At 41.2% G+C, this 17360-nt stretch overlaps 1 protein-coding gene and 1 non-coding gene across 3 annotated transcripts in view; one reads left to right on the plus strand and one right to left on the minus strand.

Moving 5' to 3' along the window:
• Window positions 1-17360, plus strand: part of cacnb1 (calcium channel, voltage-dependent, beta 1 subunit) — a 52369-nt gene that overhangs the window by 4150 nt on the left and 30859 nt on the right. For both annotated transcript variants that reach the window (XM_084745076.1, XM_084745077.1), the window contains exon 2: window positions 6477-6563. In XM_084745076.1, coding sequence (XP_084601202.1) covers window positions 6477-6563 — 87 coding nt within the window. The remainder of the gene's footprint in view (window positions 1-6476; window positions 6564-17360) is intronic.
• trnac-gca (transfer RNA cysteine (anticodon GCA)) lies at window positions 5783-5854 on the minus strand. Its single transcript has one exon. It is a non-coding gene; the product is annotated as a tRNA-Cys (tRNA).

The following is a 17360-nucleotide window of genomic DNA, read 5'->3' on the forward strand; positions in this document are numbered from 1 at the left end:
CTGGGTAACTTGTGCTGTTGTTTTCCTGTTTCACATTAGAGTTCAACATATTGCTCCTTTAAAGGAAACGTAAACAACTTTTCAGGTCTATAGTCAGGCGCCCATAAAGACATGGCTGTGGTGATTCCTCCTGTTCATACTGGCCATTATAAAGAGGCACTGCACCCTTAAACGTGACAATATGACTATCCTGTGATCAAACACATTAATACAGGGGTTGATAATGACTTTTGTGGACGTCATGAAATTTATATTAAAAAAACAAGATTGTTGCCCTCTAATTCACCGTGCTGAATAACTCCTGCCTCACACAACCATCCCCGCCCCTGTAAGAAATAGGGGTGGGAATCTTTGGGCACCTGCCGATTCGATTACGATTACGATTCAGGGGCTACGATTCGATTATAAAACGATTATTGATGCATCTTTATGTATATTGATGCACTTTTTCACAAACACATTTCTTTTTGTCTCACTGAATAAGCATTCGTCACTTGCAATTTTTAAAAACAGCGCATTTGTAATAAGAATTCATTTCGATTATATTTTATTAAACTATTGGAAATATGTGCAAACTGGAAAGTACCAACAGTAGCCACTAGTAGCCGCAGCAACAGCAGCCTGCCGTCTCCCCGACTCCTCCGTCGGGTGGAATCGAGTTACGGCTTCTCATGTTTGTTGTGTTGCCAAAGTATTTTATTTTAGCTCGACACAGCTTACATATAACGTGGCTCTTGTCCAGTTCGCTTCCGCCGTCGACGTTGTAGAAGCCGAAGTGTTTCCACACGGCTGCTTTTAAATTAGAAGGAGCTGTTCGGACCTCATGGCGAGGTGGCTGCCGGTCGGCCATGTTTGTTTTCCGCTGTGCGCGTGTCGCTCCAGGTGCGCGTCCCAAAGTGTCCCGGCGATGACGCGTACCGCGCTTCTTAGTTCCACATTATTTAGAAGCTTCTGTATCACTTTAATTAACAGATTTAAATAATCGAAATTTGGACGTTTGTGAATCGATTCAGATTCGTCCACGTCCGAATCGCGATGCATCTAAGAATCGGAAATTTCCCCCACCCCTAGTAAGAAATGGGGACTAAAGTCCACAGGCCGTGTTTTGTGCAAAAATATATATTCAGAAGCTTAAATGATGTCTGAGTTAGTCAAATAAAGTGGATATCTTCCAATGTTCTGGTTATTTCAGTATAAAATTCTTATCTTTGTGTTCCCCATGATCGTGTTTACCTGTTGAGCTGCAATGGAGCGATAGCAACAAAAATAGGGAGTTTGGTGCTAAAAAGGCTGTAACTTTTGAAGATATCCTCTTGATCTGTCTCTGACTCAGTCTGCAAGAAGCCTCATATCAGCTTCAGATAAGCTACAAGAAGGTACAAGGTAAATTTATTTATCATTTTACAGCACGGTTGTATATCAAGAGCAAGTTGCTGCTCACAATCATTATACACAAAAATTGTACACAGCAGACTGGTTGAACAAATAGAAAAACATACAAATAGAAATAAACCAAACTATAAAGATAAATGGTTGAATGCATTTTTGTGCAAAACAAGGGCCGTGGATTTTGTCCCCCATCACTTACACTGAAAGCACATCAGGAAGGGATCTCCTCATGGCCCGTATAAGCAGGAGGAATCAACAAAAACTGTTTCAAGACACATGCGGGCGTTTGACTGTTGTTTTAAGACAGACCGTAAGAATAAAATCCATCCAACAAGTTGACAGATAGATACCCAGTCATCCTCTACCTGCTGTCCCAGGCAACCCTTAAAAACATACACATGCATTTCTTTATTTAAACTGTCTACCTAATTTGCAAAATTTACAATTTACACTTATCAGTTTCATTAAGCAGACCTAGAAATGTATCATCAGTTGGAGAACATTTAGTCGACTGAGATTCAGTTGTTTTTTTGTGCAGTCAGTGTGTATTACAGTAACAGTAACAACAGTTTAAGAGAAGCACAGGGAGAACAATTCAATGAGGATTTAAGGGGACTCATAAATATATTTTTATATCAGCCGGTGCATATTTTTGTAAAACTCCTCATGACAACACGCACTGGTGGTTAACAAGTTTCAACTCTTGATTTTTAGCTGCGTCATGATACGCAGAGCAATGCAACGGCATGGCAGGCTGTTAACTTTACAGGCTCTAAATCTCTCTAAATCACCACAAACCACAAAACTACCTGTGATGGAGACAGAGAAGAGTGATGGACACAGCGCGCAGGTGTCGCGCTGCAGCAGAGCACAGGGAAGGTGACGCTTGCTTGTTTTCCTGTGCTTGTTTTTGCCACTGACAGGCTCAGATTGTTATTCTTAGTGAGTTATATACGTTTTATTTAACCAGGAACAGCTGCTCTACTGAAAAACTGTAAATTTAGTGTCATCATTTAACATCGTCAGCGTCAAACTCACCAAAAATGTCTCGATTCATATTTCCACTGTTCCAACAATCAGCTCCTCTGGTTTGGTCGGAGCACCAAGCGCTCAGGGGCAGGCGATACAAGACAGCGGCCGCAGGACGCTGCACCTGAGTAGAGACACTCGACGGTACTGATTTTTTTTCTTTTAATCGAACTATAAGAGGACGCACACTTGCACCTCCTCTGGCTGTGTGAGAATCTGATGTTTTCAGATAACAGATGAAAATACAAAAAACAGAAGATAAGCAGTATCTTGGTGTCTCTGCAGAGTCATCAGTGCACATGGCATTTTCTAAGAAGCCATGATTCTTGGACAACTTGTAGTCAGCGTAGGTGGAAACATTTGCCAGCAGTGATGTCACCCTCTATTATATCTCATTACATCTTTTCTCATGTTATCATCGCATCAAGTTTAACTTTAACATTAAAAGGCAGTAACCACAGTAACAGAGTAATTGTTGTTGGGTGTATCACAGTTCTGTGGAACATCCTGCTGTGCGTTCGTCCTACCCGTCAGCAGCAGTAAATCAAGCACAACACACAGGGATAGATACATTATATTTGCACTACAGGAGGTGGAAAATGAATTCAAATGAATTCCTGGGCTCCATTATTTTGAAGAGGAGCGTGCAACAGATGTGTTTTTTTTTTTCTTTTATCTGTTAACACGGGAAACCTCTCGGCCGCTCTGTGTTTTTATGTTCACACCAGTTGGTGCTGGTGTAACAGGTCGTGTTTGTTTGAAGGCAGGCAGGACGGCGTCATTCATGTGAGGGCCTCGGCGTGCCCTGCTGTACACGATGTGACAGTGATAACAAAACACTGGGCGGAGGAGGGATCACTGTCGGCGGGCAGTTAACCCGCCACCGGACAGGTTTGAGGCAGCTGATTGGTTATGTTCACTGTTTCCAGCGTACAATATGTGTGAGAGCAGACTGTGGGATTCGAGGTTAGTCGGTTTGCTATAAGCGAGTGTGTGTCATATCTGAGTTAGTTCCAAAAAAAGGGAGCGACTTCAGTTGTGTGGAAGTGGTTTGGTTAAAAAAGATCACGAGTGGAGCTCAGCAGCTAATGTGAGTTCTAAAACCAAAAATATTTTTCAGTATCAGTATTTCAGAACATCACTATTGCAGAATACCCTAAAATATTGTTTTTGTTATTGTATTTCTCTTGAATCTATAGCATAAAATTCAGTGTTAAATATAATTTGAAATTTTATAACATGTATGGTTCTGTTTGGACTTGGATAACAAGTGCGTGGTTGGTTGCACTGACTGAGATATAAAACCTGGTTAAAGGTAGATTCAGGTGGATTTGTCCGAGGTGTTCGTGAACACGCCAGAAAGCTGATTTTTGAGTCTCATTTTCAGGATGTCAAATACCAACGTTTTGGGCTGGTAAAACATCCTGAGCACAGCAAAATAATGACAAAATAAGAAAATACAGGCAGAGGGCAGGGTCTCTGCAGACGAAAACACCGCCACGCATTTGTATTCAGTCATAAGTGACGGCTGCAAGGGATTATGTTTGAGTTTTAAAAATGCAGTTTGTAACTTTTAGCCGTCTGGCAGCAGTGAGAGTAAATCCACACACTGTAGACACATGCCGATGCCGTATGTCTCCACTGTAGTCCTACAGTAGTTGCTGGAGCCTGCTCTGTTGCTACGGTTACTTCCCCCTTCAGCTCCGGCAAACCAATCATCGCTCTGCTGGCTGATGTAAAACTGATCACTACCGGTGCACCAGCGTGTTTAGAAGAGACGTGAAAACTCTGGTTGCTGGCAGATTTACCGGGCTTGATCAGAATTGTGTGAACTTGTTTGGTAAATGCAGAAATCCTGCTCCACAACTTTAAGTAAGGTGTTGTAGATTATTGATAAATTCAGCAGAACAGGACACAAACTGTGGAAAAGTTTTGATATGTTTTTTTTTTTTTTACTAAAAGTGATTGTTGTCTGACAGTCATGTCTAGTGCAGTTTAGTGGTTCAGTATGCAGGCTGCAGTATGTCATCTTTCAGGTGGCAGTTGATTTGCAGACTCTGAAATGAAAGAAGATTAAGCCTGAAAAGACTGAAATTGACTGACAGTAGTCAACAACAAAAAATGTAGTTATTTAATGCTCGTTTAAGTCATTTGTGTTTTCTTTTTTTTATTCATATATTGCTGTAAATTGAATATCTATGGATTTTGCATAGCTGGACAAAACCAGCTATTTAAAGACATCCCATTTTGCTCTGGGAAATTGTATTTTTATTATGTTTTTTTTTTTTTTCACAATTGTCTGATATTTTATTGACTAAACAATCAGACTACGTGAGAATGAAATGTAATTGTGAGTTGCAGCCATAAAGAAAACCTTTCTGAAGGAAGAAAGGGAACATTGGGCCTCATGCAGAAACATTATCTTCAATTTCTTTTTTCTATTAATTTTCTGCTAAGAGGAAACAATAAAAGAAGTCATCTGCAGACGCTGCAAATGTCCTTAACCATCTGAATCTGCTCTTACCTTGGTGTGCTGAATGACGAAACCCAGTTGATCATAAACTGGAGGAGCGTGGCCAATTGTTTATTATGCGCATAGGTAACGCCCTTCAGACACTACTAAAGGGCAGGCGTTATGCCGCGTGCAAACACTAAGAGAGACGTCACCAGAAAATACCTGTGAGAAGAATTTCAGCAGTAGTGAAAACGCTATATTGTGATGCTGTCAATGTGTTTGCAGAAGGACGCACAGTAACAGAAGTGAGTGAGTGATGGAATCAAAAACAAAACTTTAAATAATTAATTCACTTTCAATTTGTTTGATCAAATTGTTGGTGGTTAAGGCAAAGGCATTAAAAGTTTTTTGCCATTTATTACAAACTTAAGGGAAAAGCTTTATATTTATTTTTTACACATTTATTTCAAATACTTAACTGATAACCTTTTATTACATGATGGTAGTTTATGGGCTCTATAGATGTCTCCCTGTGCTCCTTCCTTGAAAAAAATCTATATATCTCTATAGAACTATAGATATTTTGATAAAACATAATTATATATAAACTTGAGTTTCCTTGTGTTCTTCTTTATAAGAGCTCTCAACCACTTGTAAAATGTTCTCTTACCTAAGAGAAGAGCAAAAGTAAGGAAACACAGCTGAATCCCATAAATTAAAGGGTGCTCACAAACTGAGAACATATTGAGAACAAAACAACGACAACAACAAAAATGTTCGGAAATTGCTTCCTGCATGAGGCCCACTGTATCAAAATAAACATGATAAACCAAAAGCAGTGGTACAGTCCTTCGGTCTGTGCTGTCTTTTAAAGCTGTCTACTGAAATACGAGACGTAATAAAGCTTTCAGGGGGCATCCGGATTTGAACCGGAGACCTCTTGATCTGCAGTCAAATGCTCTACCACTGAGCTATACCCCCTGATGTGTGTGAGGTGCAGAAGCATGTATACACAGGTGTGTGTGTGGAGTCATATAAGTTTTAAATGTGTCCTGTAACTGTGGTAACACACATACACATTCTGTATGTTGATTTTTCTTGTTTACTTAAGCGTTATCTTAACCAGCAGTTCTCTTTTTTTTTCACGCTGGAAGAACAACAACAGCCACGGTCGCCTGATTGCCACCAAATGTGATTAGTCGGCATTGTGTAACCATGGCGATGTGGGCAGGGTGGGCTCGTAATGTAATGTGTGGCCTCTGCCCAACCCGGATAGGCCATTTGCCAGGGGTCTGCCAATCAGATTACAAGGTCCCAGTTTGCATCAGAACATGAAAAATGACAAGTAATGAAGGTTGTTCATGGACGCGCTGCTTGACTTCCTCTCCAGGCTGCTGCTTTATCTCCAACTGCCTGATCATATTCAGAAGCTTTTACAAACGCTGTGCCAAATGTTAATGGCTGTCATGCTCCTCGGAAACAAGGTTTTCTACCAGATATGTCAGGATAAGTTATTGCGGAGCAACGCAATTAAACTTTTTTGTGTCTTTCTCTTTCCTTCCAAATCCTCCCCTCCCCGGCCCTCCGACCCCTCCGCTCTCAGGGAAAGTACGCCAAGAGGAAGAGCCGATTTAAGCGCTCGGATGGAAGCACCTCCTCTGACACCACCTCCAACAGCTTTGTCCGACAGGTAACATTTCACACTTAATCCTTCCTCCAGACCACTAATCCAGGTGCCAGACTCAGTCTCAACTCTCCTCTCGTTTTCTTTAATGAAGACTTGTATGAGACTTAAATGGAGTCCAAGTGAGGTCTTTTAATGCTTTTAATTTATCTCCCCGAAGCTGTAGTTTAATTAAAAATGTAATTAGTAGTGTTGACTTTCTATTTGTCTCTCAAATCTAACTTTTACAATTTCCATACCATGAAGTAAAACATCCTTGGACTAGGGCTGAAACGAAATGTGATCATGTGATTGAATACAAACAGCAGCGACAAGATGGTGATGATAATATGATCTGGTGAATATTGTCCATCAGCTTTAACTGCAGCCTGAAGTCCGAGCTGTAGCGTGGCTGTTGTCCCTGCTCTCCTCCTCTCCTCCTGGGGTGGTCAGCAGTGGTGCGTCCAGCTGATCTGACTGCATGTTCGAAAGACCTCCATTGTTGACTGTCTCAGGGTCCGCTGCTCTTTATCACAAACCCTACGCTTCCTTTTCCAGTGCCTGCGAGTGTATTTCAGTCATAGGTGATCCTTGTTTCAGGATCACCTATGACTCAAGTTTGCTCAAGAGGCTCTTGCCTTTTGCACCTGGCAAAAGGCAAGAGCCTCTTGAGCAAAGAGGGTAGGCACTAAAAGGGTATCAAAAGCAAAAGGATAGCAACACACACAACAAACATTACATAAAAGTCATATTATCTAAAACAGTGGTGGCTAGGTGGCTAACAGATGGCAGTGTTAGGCAGTGCATCAACTAAAACAAGAGCAGCACACACATGCGGCAAGACAGACATGTGAGGTAACGACAGTAAACAAGAGGTGTAGCAAACAGTAGCAAAATAATCAGGCAAAAAAACAACAAGACAGAGACAGAACAACAACAGAAGCAGCAAGAGAACAAGAAACATGCATGCAGCAAAAGAAAGAAGCTGACAGACACAAGTTTTGAAATGTTACTGGGTCGGGAAACAGCTGCATGTGTCAACGAGAATGACCATAATGGAGACCTTGAAAACTGGCTTTTTAGTCTTTATTTAACAAGGTTTAACCCAAGAAAATAAAAGAGCTCTTTTACAAGGGGTACCTGGCCAAAATAACAGCAAAACAAAGTTTCAACAGTAAATTAAAGTCGATAGATAATTGAGTTGACAAATTTGGCTCTGCAGATTTCATCATAACTTTTAAATCGTTCAGGGTTAACAAGCTTTAAAGTAAATTCAGTTCAGACTTTGGGAACAACAGATCGCAAAATGTCCACAAAGCAAAGACTGTGATTTCCATATTTCAAGTTAAAAGGAGAAGATATATGAGTAGGAATTTTTCCAAGAATGGCTTTGTAAATAAACGCACCAATGACTAAGGTTGTGTGCAGACAAAGCCCTCCAGTAAATAAAAACAGCCATCAGCCAATAATTTTCCTGATTAATTGTTTTGACTATGGAGTGTTAGAAAATATTGAAAGAAATGCCTGCTAGAATTTCCCACAGCCAAAGCTATTTTTCGCTTGTTTTTATTTGTTCAGTTTACTATTATTGATGAAAAAAAACACAAATCAAAAAAGTCTCACATTTGAGAAGCTGGAACCAGCAAATGTTTGGCATTTTTGCTTGAAAAATGACTAAAATGATGCAGCTGCAGAAATTTTAGTTCTTGCAAGCCTTCATGTGATTGATCCATTAAACACCAACAGAATTCTACTTTTACAAGCTAAAAACAATATATGATGACCATCGTATATTTTTACTGAAACGTCCTCCCAGAAAATATCCTGAAAATTGTATTTTTTAATGTTAATCCTTTCAGATTTTCTCATTACAGAAGAATAAATTAACCTTAATTGGATGCTAAGCCTCTCAACATTTTTGTTTTGTGGAGAATTAGCTTTTTTTTCTGCATAATTTGTATTATTAGTAGTGCCAACAATAAAATATCCAGCAAGAATATCTGGCTGAGAAGAGGATATATGAAATTAGTGTGACATAACCAAGCTGACCTCGAAGAGCAAATACAATGATTAGTAAACAAGAATACGAGGTTTATAATTCTTAGTCTAATGCAGAAAGTCTGAAGGATGCACACAAGAGGCTGAAAGAAGGAAGTATAATCTTTAAGAACTAAACTTTCTGGCACCGCTGATGAAAGAAAAAATGATCATACTGTTGAATTTACGTTAGCAAACTGTTATTACCACATCAGTTTATCTTCCGTGTAGCAGTTCTTTGCAGATTTTTCTACTGTGATTTAGAAAACTATAAAAACCCTTTATATTCTTGTCTTTAAATAAGGCGTATCGTTCCCTGCTCACCTGTGTGTTTGTCGCAGACAGCCCACATACTGTTCTGAATCTCACACATCGAAATGGCTTCGATAACATCACTGGTAACAACAGTAAAACCCCTGTGACTTCAGCTACACGCAGCTTTATTGTCATGGAGTTGGGAGGTGGAAGACATCAGCGGAGATTCCTCCAGGGCTCCGGTTGTGATTATTAGTCCCCAGGTGTTGGACTTGCCCCCACACCACTCCCCCCTGACCCTCACTCTCTGCAGATGGAGATGCATTGCTTTGTGAGAAGGAGCTCCAGCTGAAAGTCATTCAGATTTGTTTTTTTTCATGATGATGTGAACAAGTCAGATCGCATGGGATCTGATCTTTTAACTTCTCCTTTGTGTCACTTTCATATGAGGTCCTAAATCAGATACAGGTCTGATTATTTTTTTTTTACACTGCGACCTCAGTGTGAACAGTCATATCAGAATTGATGCAACTTTTATGTCAATCACTTGCCTGGAGTGACTAGTATCAAAATGTGCATCGGTGAGGACACGAGTCTGTGCACCAATCCGACAGCACATAATGTATAAACCCCAAAACAGGACCCTGCTACCTCCCAGCAGTGTCTCGTCAGTGGAGGAGAGAATGGCCAGCTTTACTTCGGCATCAGATCGCGCTGCAGAGTCTGAAGAAAGACGCCGCACGCCGAAGCGCCATGCAGCACCGCGATATGTCAGCTCTTGAGCGAATTCTCAGCGGTGGCTGAACAGACCAGAGGTGCATTTTCTCCTCCTCTGCTGTTTTCTAATCACACATAAAGCTGAACTCTGTAATAACATCATGTAGTCAGAGCTTTATATGCGTTCCTGGATAAAAAGCAGACCCCCCTCCTGCCTGCCTGCCTGCTGCTCGTCTCTCTCCCTCTCTGTAGACACAACTGACAAATATCTGGAATAAGTACATAATTTCAGAAAATACAACCACAAACAGCACTGATACTATTTCTAATAAAGATAGCGGATGGCAGATTGTCATATTTCATCATGTGGAGGAAAAAAATCAGGTTAAGTGAAACTCCAGGAGAGGAGCAGGGAGAGAGGAGAGAAATGAAAAGAGGAAATCACGGGAGGCATATTTCATCATTTAGTAGGGTCAGATAATTAATATCACATATGATACATCACTTATGTTGTTCATAGTAGATTATAGGTGTGTTTTCATGCCAGATTCGCTTGTTGAACGCAGCTGCAGATTTCGAGCTGGTCATGGAGCTGTACACCGCAACATGCTCTGTGTGTTCAGTGCAATTGATTAACATGGGTGTTGAATGGAAGTGGGCAGGACCTCGGGTCGATCTGCGGCTCTTCAGCGTCGAGTGTGTTTCTACTGTTACTGTAGCCAGCTCGTGGTCAGCAGAGGGTCTCTAGAGTCTGTGACAGAAGGAGGAATGATCTGTGGATCAATGGTAAAAAAAACTCAACTTTTTTTTTTTAAACGCACCGGTGTCGGATCGGTACTTGGTATTGGCTGATGTAGTGGAAAGGACCAAATTGTAACGGAACATTTCTACCCATCACTCCTGGCTCTGACTCTGCATCCACACACGCCGTCAAACAGCCATTGCGCCACAAAAAAACGGAAGTAAAAATTTGTCTCTCTTTCTCCTCGATCTCCTCGTCCTCCTTATCATCTGCTCACAAATTTGTTGGCTTCTGCTGAACATTAGCTCATGAATGAAACCGAAAACGCTGACTTCAGTGGCCTTGAGATTTACTTTCAGGATCGTGAACATTTCACTCTGGAAACTGATATTGGCCACGTTTAGAAAAGTAATTTGAACAGCCAAAAAAAAAAAAAAGAAGAAGATCTGAGCAATAAATCTGAATGTAGGTAGGCCTGCATTATGAATGTAGCCTCCTGCTCCTCGGGGAGTTCACGAGGCGGGGTTAAGGCATCACGCGGTTGCGACCCGCGCAGCAGTCCTGTCTGGACATGACATTTCTCAAAGCGACGCTGCGTGACAGCTAAATGAGTCCCCCATTTTCCGTCTGACCTCTTCATTTGCGAGAGGAAATGATTTGCCCTGTGCTGAATGACATTTACCTGTTCAGTAGTGGTGTTGCTTTAGAAAAAAAAAACATCGCTGTTGGTGAACACAGGGAGCTGAACTCTCCTGTGGTTTCTAAAGGTTAGCTGCGTCCTCGCCTACACACATCACCCTTCCCACTGCCTTGTCCTTCATTAACTCTGCTTGCCGAAGGACCACGTGCACCGGGGCCTGCAGGTTAGGCACGATTCCTAATCACTCACACTGTTTAAGAAACTCATTACCCAGAGTAAGGATGATTTAACGCTTCCTGAGATAAACGTCCTCCCCTGTCTCATGCTGGTGCACAGCATTTCACTCAAGGCGCAGGGATTTCGAACAGCTGAAATGCTGCACATAATCCAAAAATTGATTTAGTAACTCAGCCGTTTAATATATGAAGTATCTATGAATGTTTCTACACCTCAGGGAAAGATTTTGGCTTAAAACGAAGCACTGCAGGCGCTCTATAGGTTTTGGTACGTATAGCCTATTTTAGCCTCCCCTTGAACAACTCAAAGCAGAACCCTGTATAGGCTTAACAGTCTCACACACACCTACGCAAGTGCACACTCACTCACCGCACACACAAATACACGAGAGCCACAATCAGCCAACGGTAGAGCTGGCTGGTACACTCAGCCTGGTTTCCATGGCAACCGGGCCACTGAATCTCCCTCCGTGTGCAGGCACAGTGGGATGGAGAGACGAAGGAGAGGATGTTTAGATGGGTTTGTGTTTGTGTGCGTGCGTGTGTGTGTGTGTGTGTGTGTGTGTGTGTGTGTGTGTGTGGGTGCAGCCTACGTGTTTGTGCAGCGCTGGTTTGTGTGTCGAGTTCAACAAAAACACGCTCCGTCTTCAGGTGTGCAAAGACAGCCAGAGACTGTCTGCTGCTGCTGCTGCTGCTGTGAGAACTGGGTAACATCATGTCTGCTGTTGTTCCTGGAGTATGAGCTGAAAAAAATATTTTTTTTTTCTTTTTCTGTTTTGTCTTTTATCATTAACGACTAGAGACACAATATCGTAGCATTACGATATCGCATCAAATCAGAGGGGCTGTCATAATGAACACATTATAGCCGTGTCCCTTTTCAGTGGCTGGATCCTCTAAAAGCACGAAGACCACAAAGAAGTGTCCTTCAGAAGACCTGAAACTGCAGTCTAGACTCATAAAAACTAAAACTAATATTCCTTTCAGGTCATCATCAATGCATTAAGCAAAAAATGTTCATCACCAGCAAGTTGTTTCAAATTGATTTCTCAGTCAGTGCCTGACCAGAACTTAATCAATAAGTATTAAACTTGAAGTAATTTTCATTTCTCTGTAACTCCCTGAAATCAACAACATAGTCAGACTGCTAACAAGAACAAACAGCAGTTTTTTATGCTTGGCTGACATTAATTAGACTCTACTGCAGCTTTTATAGTGGTCCACTTAATGTACTACATCTACCAGTGACTTAATAACCACCATTTCCTGATAAACACAACATGATCTCATAATATTATAGCCAATTTTTATTGGCTATAATTTCATTATCTGAATAATAAATAGTAATCTAAATTTCCCATTATCTGCCAATAATTATGTGGCCATTTTTTTTTCATTGGGTGTCCTTGTGGCACAGGGGTTAAGGTGCCGACTGTAATCTGCAACATCCCTGGAGTTTATTCCACCAGATTTTCAACATGCAACATGTGATTTGTAAAAGGAGATCATTTGCACTTGAGCTGCATGATCTCTTATCACTAATCAAAACAAATGCCACACATGCATGAGCATGTGAGAGTCCCTGCAAATTTAACCAGTTTGCAATCAGTGTGGCAATTATTTGTGAAAAAAAAAATGCTCGCTGCTACCGTTTGCCATCCGCATACAAGCAGTGCTTGAAAATTGCATTTGTGAAACGAGCTGAAGACTTTTGTTGCATGTTGTTTTTCCTCTCTGTGCTGTCATCTCTCTGTTAGGCTTAAAATGCCATTGTCAAATTTAATATATATAGATATTAAGAGGTATAATGTAAGAGGTTTTCAGACTTGAAACATTTTTAAAATTTAAAAACAAAATGCTTGTTTGAGGAATACAAACTTTGATGCTCTGTTGCGGTGACCAGAGATGTTACAAGTCAAATATAATTTCTATCACTGCAATACCAAAATCCATCCATTTTTCTTCCCATTACTCTGTAGACGAGATGAGGTTTTGCTTAGTTCTTTAGGCCTCGAGGGTTTAGATGCTGAGGAGAGACTCTCCTCCTGTCAGTCATGACATATAGATCCCAGCAGTAGCTGCCCCAGTTGCTGCCGAGTCTGGCTGCACGAGGAGCCGACTGGTGGCTCTGCTCTCCATGTTTTTTTCACCATCTCCAGCCGACCGTGTTGTCATCAGAGCAGAAGAGGAGGTCAGGTCTGTAGCCATGGAGAAGCCCCTTTCATTGTGTCAAAGGTCGCCCTCTAGTGGACACACTGGATCCCCAACACCACCAACACCCCTCCAATCTGACTCCTATAGCCTTGACCCAAATCCATACTGTACGCTAATATGTATAGTAGGGGAGAATAGGGACAAACATAACATTAACATTCTTATATTTCTTATATTTCTCTCTTTGCACTGAGATGCATTTATTTAGCGTAACCATGGTGAACAACATATACATGTTCCCCACCAATATCAAACTTTTTTTTTTTTAATTTTGGATGAATGAGTTGATAACACAATCAGACTGGAAATCAACATTTCACATCATTAATTTCGTCCCTCTCTGTCGGGATGAAAGAAACACAGGCGTGGGATGAATGTAATGGTTGAATAAATAAAAAAAAACATTAAATATTTCTGGCATGCAGCACTCATTAATGTTTCCATTAGTCCTCCAAGCAAATGGCCATCTTACTCTCAAATCAATTACCGTGTTAAATGTTGCAATTGTATGAAATTAGACCAATGTGTCAGATTCATCACAGTGCATAATCGCCTCTTTCCTCACAGCCTGACCTGCTCCAGAATACACCCAAACACTGGACATTTCCTGCAAATATAATCAGCAAATTAAGCACCGAGTTACTTATATCCCTCCCCGATCTCGATCAGTTTTACCCTGGCTTGCACCAAACACAGGCCGGCATGATGGAAAACACTACAGGTTGTTACAGTGTACCACACTCCCGGTCCATAGTTATCAAGTTTAGTCCTTAAAACAGATAAAATAATTATTGTAGGTGTTTTTAATATTCATGTGGATGTCAGTAATGATAGCCTTTGTTCTGTGTTTATCTCGTTACTGGATTCAATCGGCTTTCATCGGTGTGTACATGAGATGTCTTTCTGCTAGTGGTGTTACTAAATTTGTATGTTTGTCCCAGATTTGAAGAAATTCCTTCCAGGTCTTCCTGAGATATTGCATTCATCAAAACAAGGCCATACACGGGGTCACGGTGACCTTGATCTTTGACCTTTAACCACCAAAATTTGATTGTGTTCAGAAGAATGGGACAGATGGGTGGAAGGACAACTGCCGCCAGTGCAGAAGCATAAAAAATGTTTTTCTGCTGTGAAAAAAACTGATCAGATCAGCCTGGTTTTCGGCTTCTTTTGTGTGGACTTCCATGTTATAAGAGAAAAAGTCAGTGTTGCAACTGTCCCACCTATATTTTCATCCCTGCTCTTCCCTATACGCTTCAGGCAGTTAGTATACAAAAAATCAATGTAGGCTTGTAATGAAATATTGATCGATATTAGCTGACCAGTTGTGGAGGATGATGTATGACTAGGATGACCAGATGTGCCCATTTTCCAGGGACAGTCCCCGCTTTTGTTGGCCTGTCCCTGGAAATGTCCTCTCTTTTTTTTTTCCTGTCTTCACCACAAAACGAACGTTTGATGTCTTAATCGTGGAGAGATGGAAGACCAGATAAAAAGGAAAGGTGAAGATATGATTGCAGAGTCTGGCAATTTATTGCTCCGAACAGTTTTTGAGATAAAATACAAAAATGAGGTGAGCAATAAGAATCTGAAGAATTTTATCTAATAGGGTACTCTATCATTAAAGACTGATAGATAGGAAAATTAAGAGAGAAGTGAGTTATTTAGTACCCAATCTTATCAGATGGCCTGTAGTTTATTACAGTCAAAATACAGGAAACTGTATCATCTCCCTTTTTTATTTCATAGATATCAACATCGGATATGTGGTCACCAAACATATGACACACAGCTGGTTAGATTTATGGATGTTGAACGGTCACTATGGCCGAGCACCAGTTGCTTCAAAGCCCCGATTATTGTGTTTCATGTCCTCAGTGTGCTGCTTTTGCACTGAACCCGTGACTCTTTTCTACCTCAGCTCATATCCATATTAATACGTCGTCTGATGCCCATTTTCCGGGAGATAGATGGACAGAGGGGCCGGGAAGAATGAGATCAGAACAGAGGCCGAGAGGAACAGAGGAATGAAGCAAAGGGAGAACGAGAGAGAGAAAGAGGGGAGGGGGTTTCCCTGGGCACTGCCCCAGCCCTCTCCCACGTCAGCCGGGGCATTGAATGGCTGACGGCTGCATACCAAGCCTCCTTCTGGGTCTCGGTGCGTTCATGTCCCTGTTTCTGCCCGGCCGGGGCTAAATATATTTCCCCAGTTTGCAAATGTAGCACAAGTCCTGCAACCCGACCCCCCGACCAGCTCCAGCTCCCTTCCTCTACACAGGGTTCACGTTCCTCTGGGTTGTGGAGGAGGAGGAGGTGGGCGTGTGTGTGTGTGTGTGTGTGAGTGTGTGTGTGTGTGTGTGTGTGTGTGTGTGAAGGGGTTGGAGGTTAAGAGAGCAGCTCTCCTAGTTTCACACATACAACACTCTTTTCTGGCTTTCCTCTCTTATCATACACACCACACACACACACACACAAACACACATGTACACTTCTGCACTTGTCAAACCAGCAGACGGACACTCACACTAGTTACCCCTATCTCACACACACACACACGTACACACACATATACACATAACTCTGTCTGTGGACTCCAGCGTTGCCCCCTTGGTTTGCCGTGGTGTGGCGAGCGTGGCAAACGAGGTATGGAGAGGACTGAGAGGATCCAAAGGCCCGTCATGGTAAGAAGGATCTGGATTAATCTACACGCTTTTGGTTTTTGTTTTTGTTTTTTTGCTGCTGTGTTTCACTGATCTGGAAGCAGTTAATGTGTGAGTTACTCTGTGGATGTGGATTGAGTTTTGAAAGTTCAGCAGACAGTTTTTGCTCTGAGTTATGACAGGATAATATAATTTGTGTCCTGAGAGCGTTTTACCTCCTGGTCGCTCTGCGGCTCTCTTCGCTCCCCCTCTTCTGAGTGCGATTCCATTTTGGGCCGGGCCACAGCTGCTGGAAAGGCGCTGTGTTTTTAATTAGACCTCCAGTCCCACCGCTCGCCGCCCTCTGCTGCTCCCAGCACCGTGGCCATTTCAGGGGGCTTCTTTCGCTGCTGTCCCCCTGTCTCAAACAGGCCTGGATGTCTGTGCTGCTTCACAGTGTTATAAGTTCTCTGTTGTTTTCTCTTTTTGCAATTATTTAATTTAGAGCTGGGCAGTAATTCGATATCACATCACTTTCTGTAGAATTATAATCATGTTGAGTCAGGATGCAAATAGCAAATGTTTTAATCAGTTGCCACGTGTTTTTCAACTAATCCTTCATCTATAAAGAATTAAAAATATCTGTCACTGGGAAATTCCCAGAGTCCAAGTTGACGTCTTTAAACTGCTCACTGTGTCTAAACAAAAAAAAAAATCCAAAAATATTTTGTTTATGACATAAAAAAGATAAATTCAGCAAACTCTTATATTTGAAAAAGTGGAATTAGTGAATCTTTTGCAGTATTGTAAATAATCAACCTTGAAAAATCAATCAGTTTAAAAAGAAAGTGTTGATTGATTGACTGTTAATTACTTCAGCTGCAGTGATAATACAATTATATCACATTATTGTTTTACAAAATTCTGCTGCAACAATTAACTGATTATTAACTAATCATTTCAGCTCTGTTTTAAATATGATTTTGCATCTATTAGCTATATCATGACCAGAGCTGGGTACTAAACCTTACTTTATTGACCTGAACAAATCCACAGAATCAATTCTTAAAAATCTTAAGTATCAAAAGTTGCATTAAATATTTAGCCAGATTCTTACACTTTCATGAGATTTCAGATTTGATCTAACTTTTCTCTGCAGTGTTCTGGCACAGCTGCTTGTGTTAACATAACATTAAATTACAGATGCATTGAGGAGGGTGACACACTTTGATAAATGAAAAAAGGGTTTTGTGGGAAAACATGTTTATTAGGGGCATAAATCACAAGTTTCACCACGATATGAAATTACATCGATTTGTTGGACAACAATAGAATATTTGCTGA

The sequence above is a fragment of the Lutjanus erythropterus genome, chromosome 19 (assembly GCF_056507025.1).
Source record: "Lutjanus erythropterus isolate fLutEry1 chromosome 19, fLutEry1.hap2, whole genome shotgun sequence".
Classification (NCBI taxonomy): Eukaryota; Metazoa; Chordata; class Actinopteri; order Lutjaniformes; family Lutjanidae; genus Lutjanus; species Lutjanus erythropterus.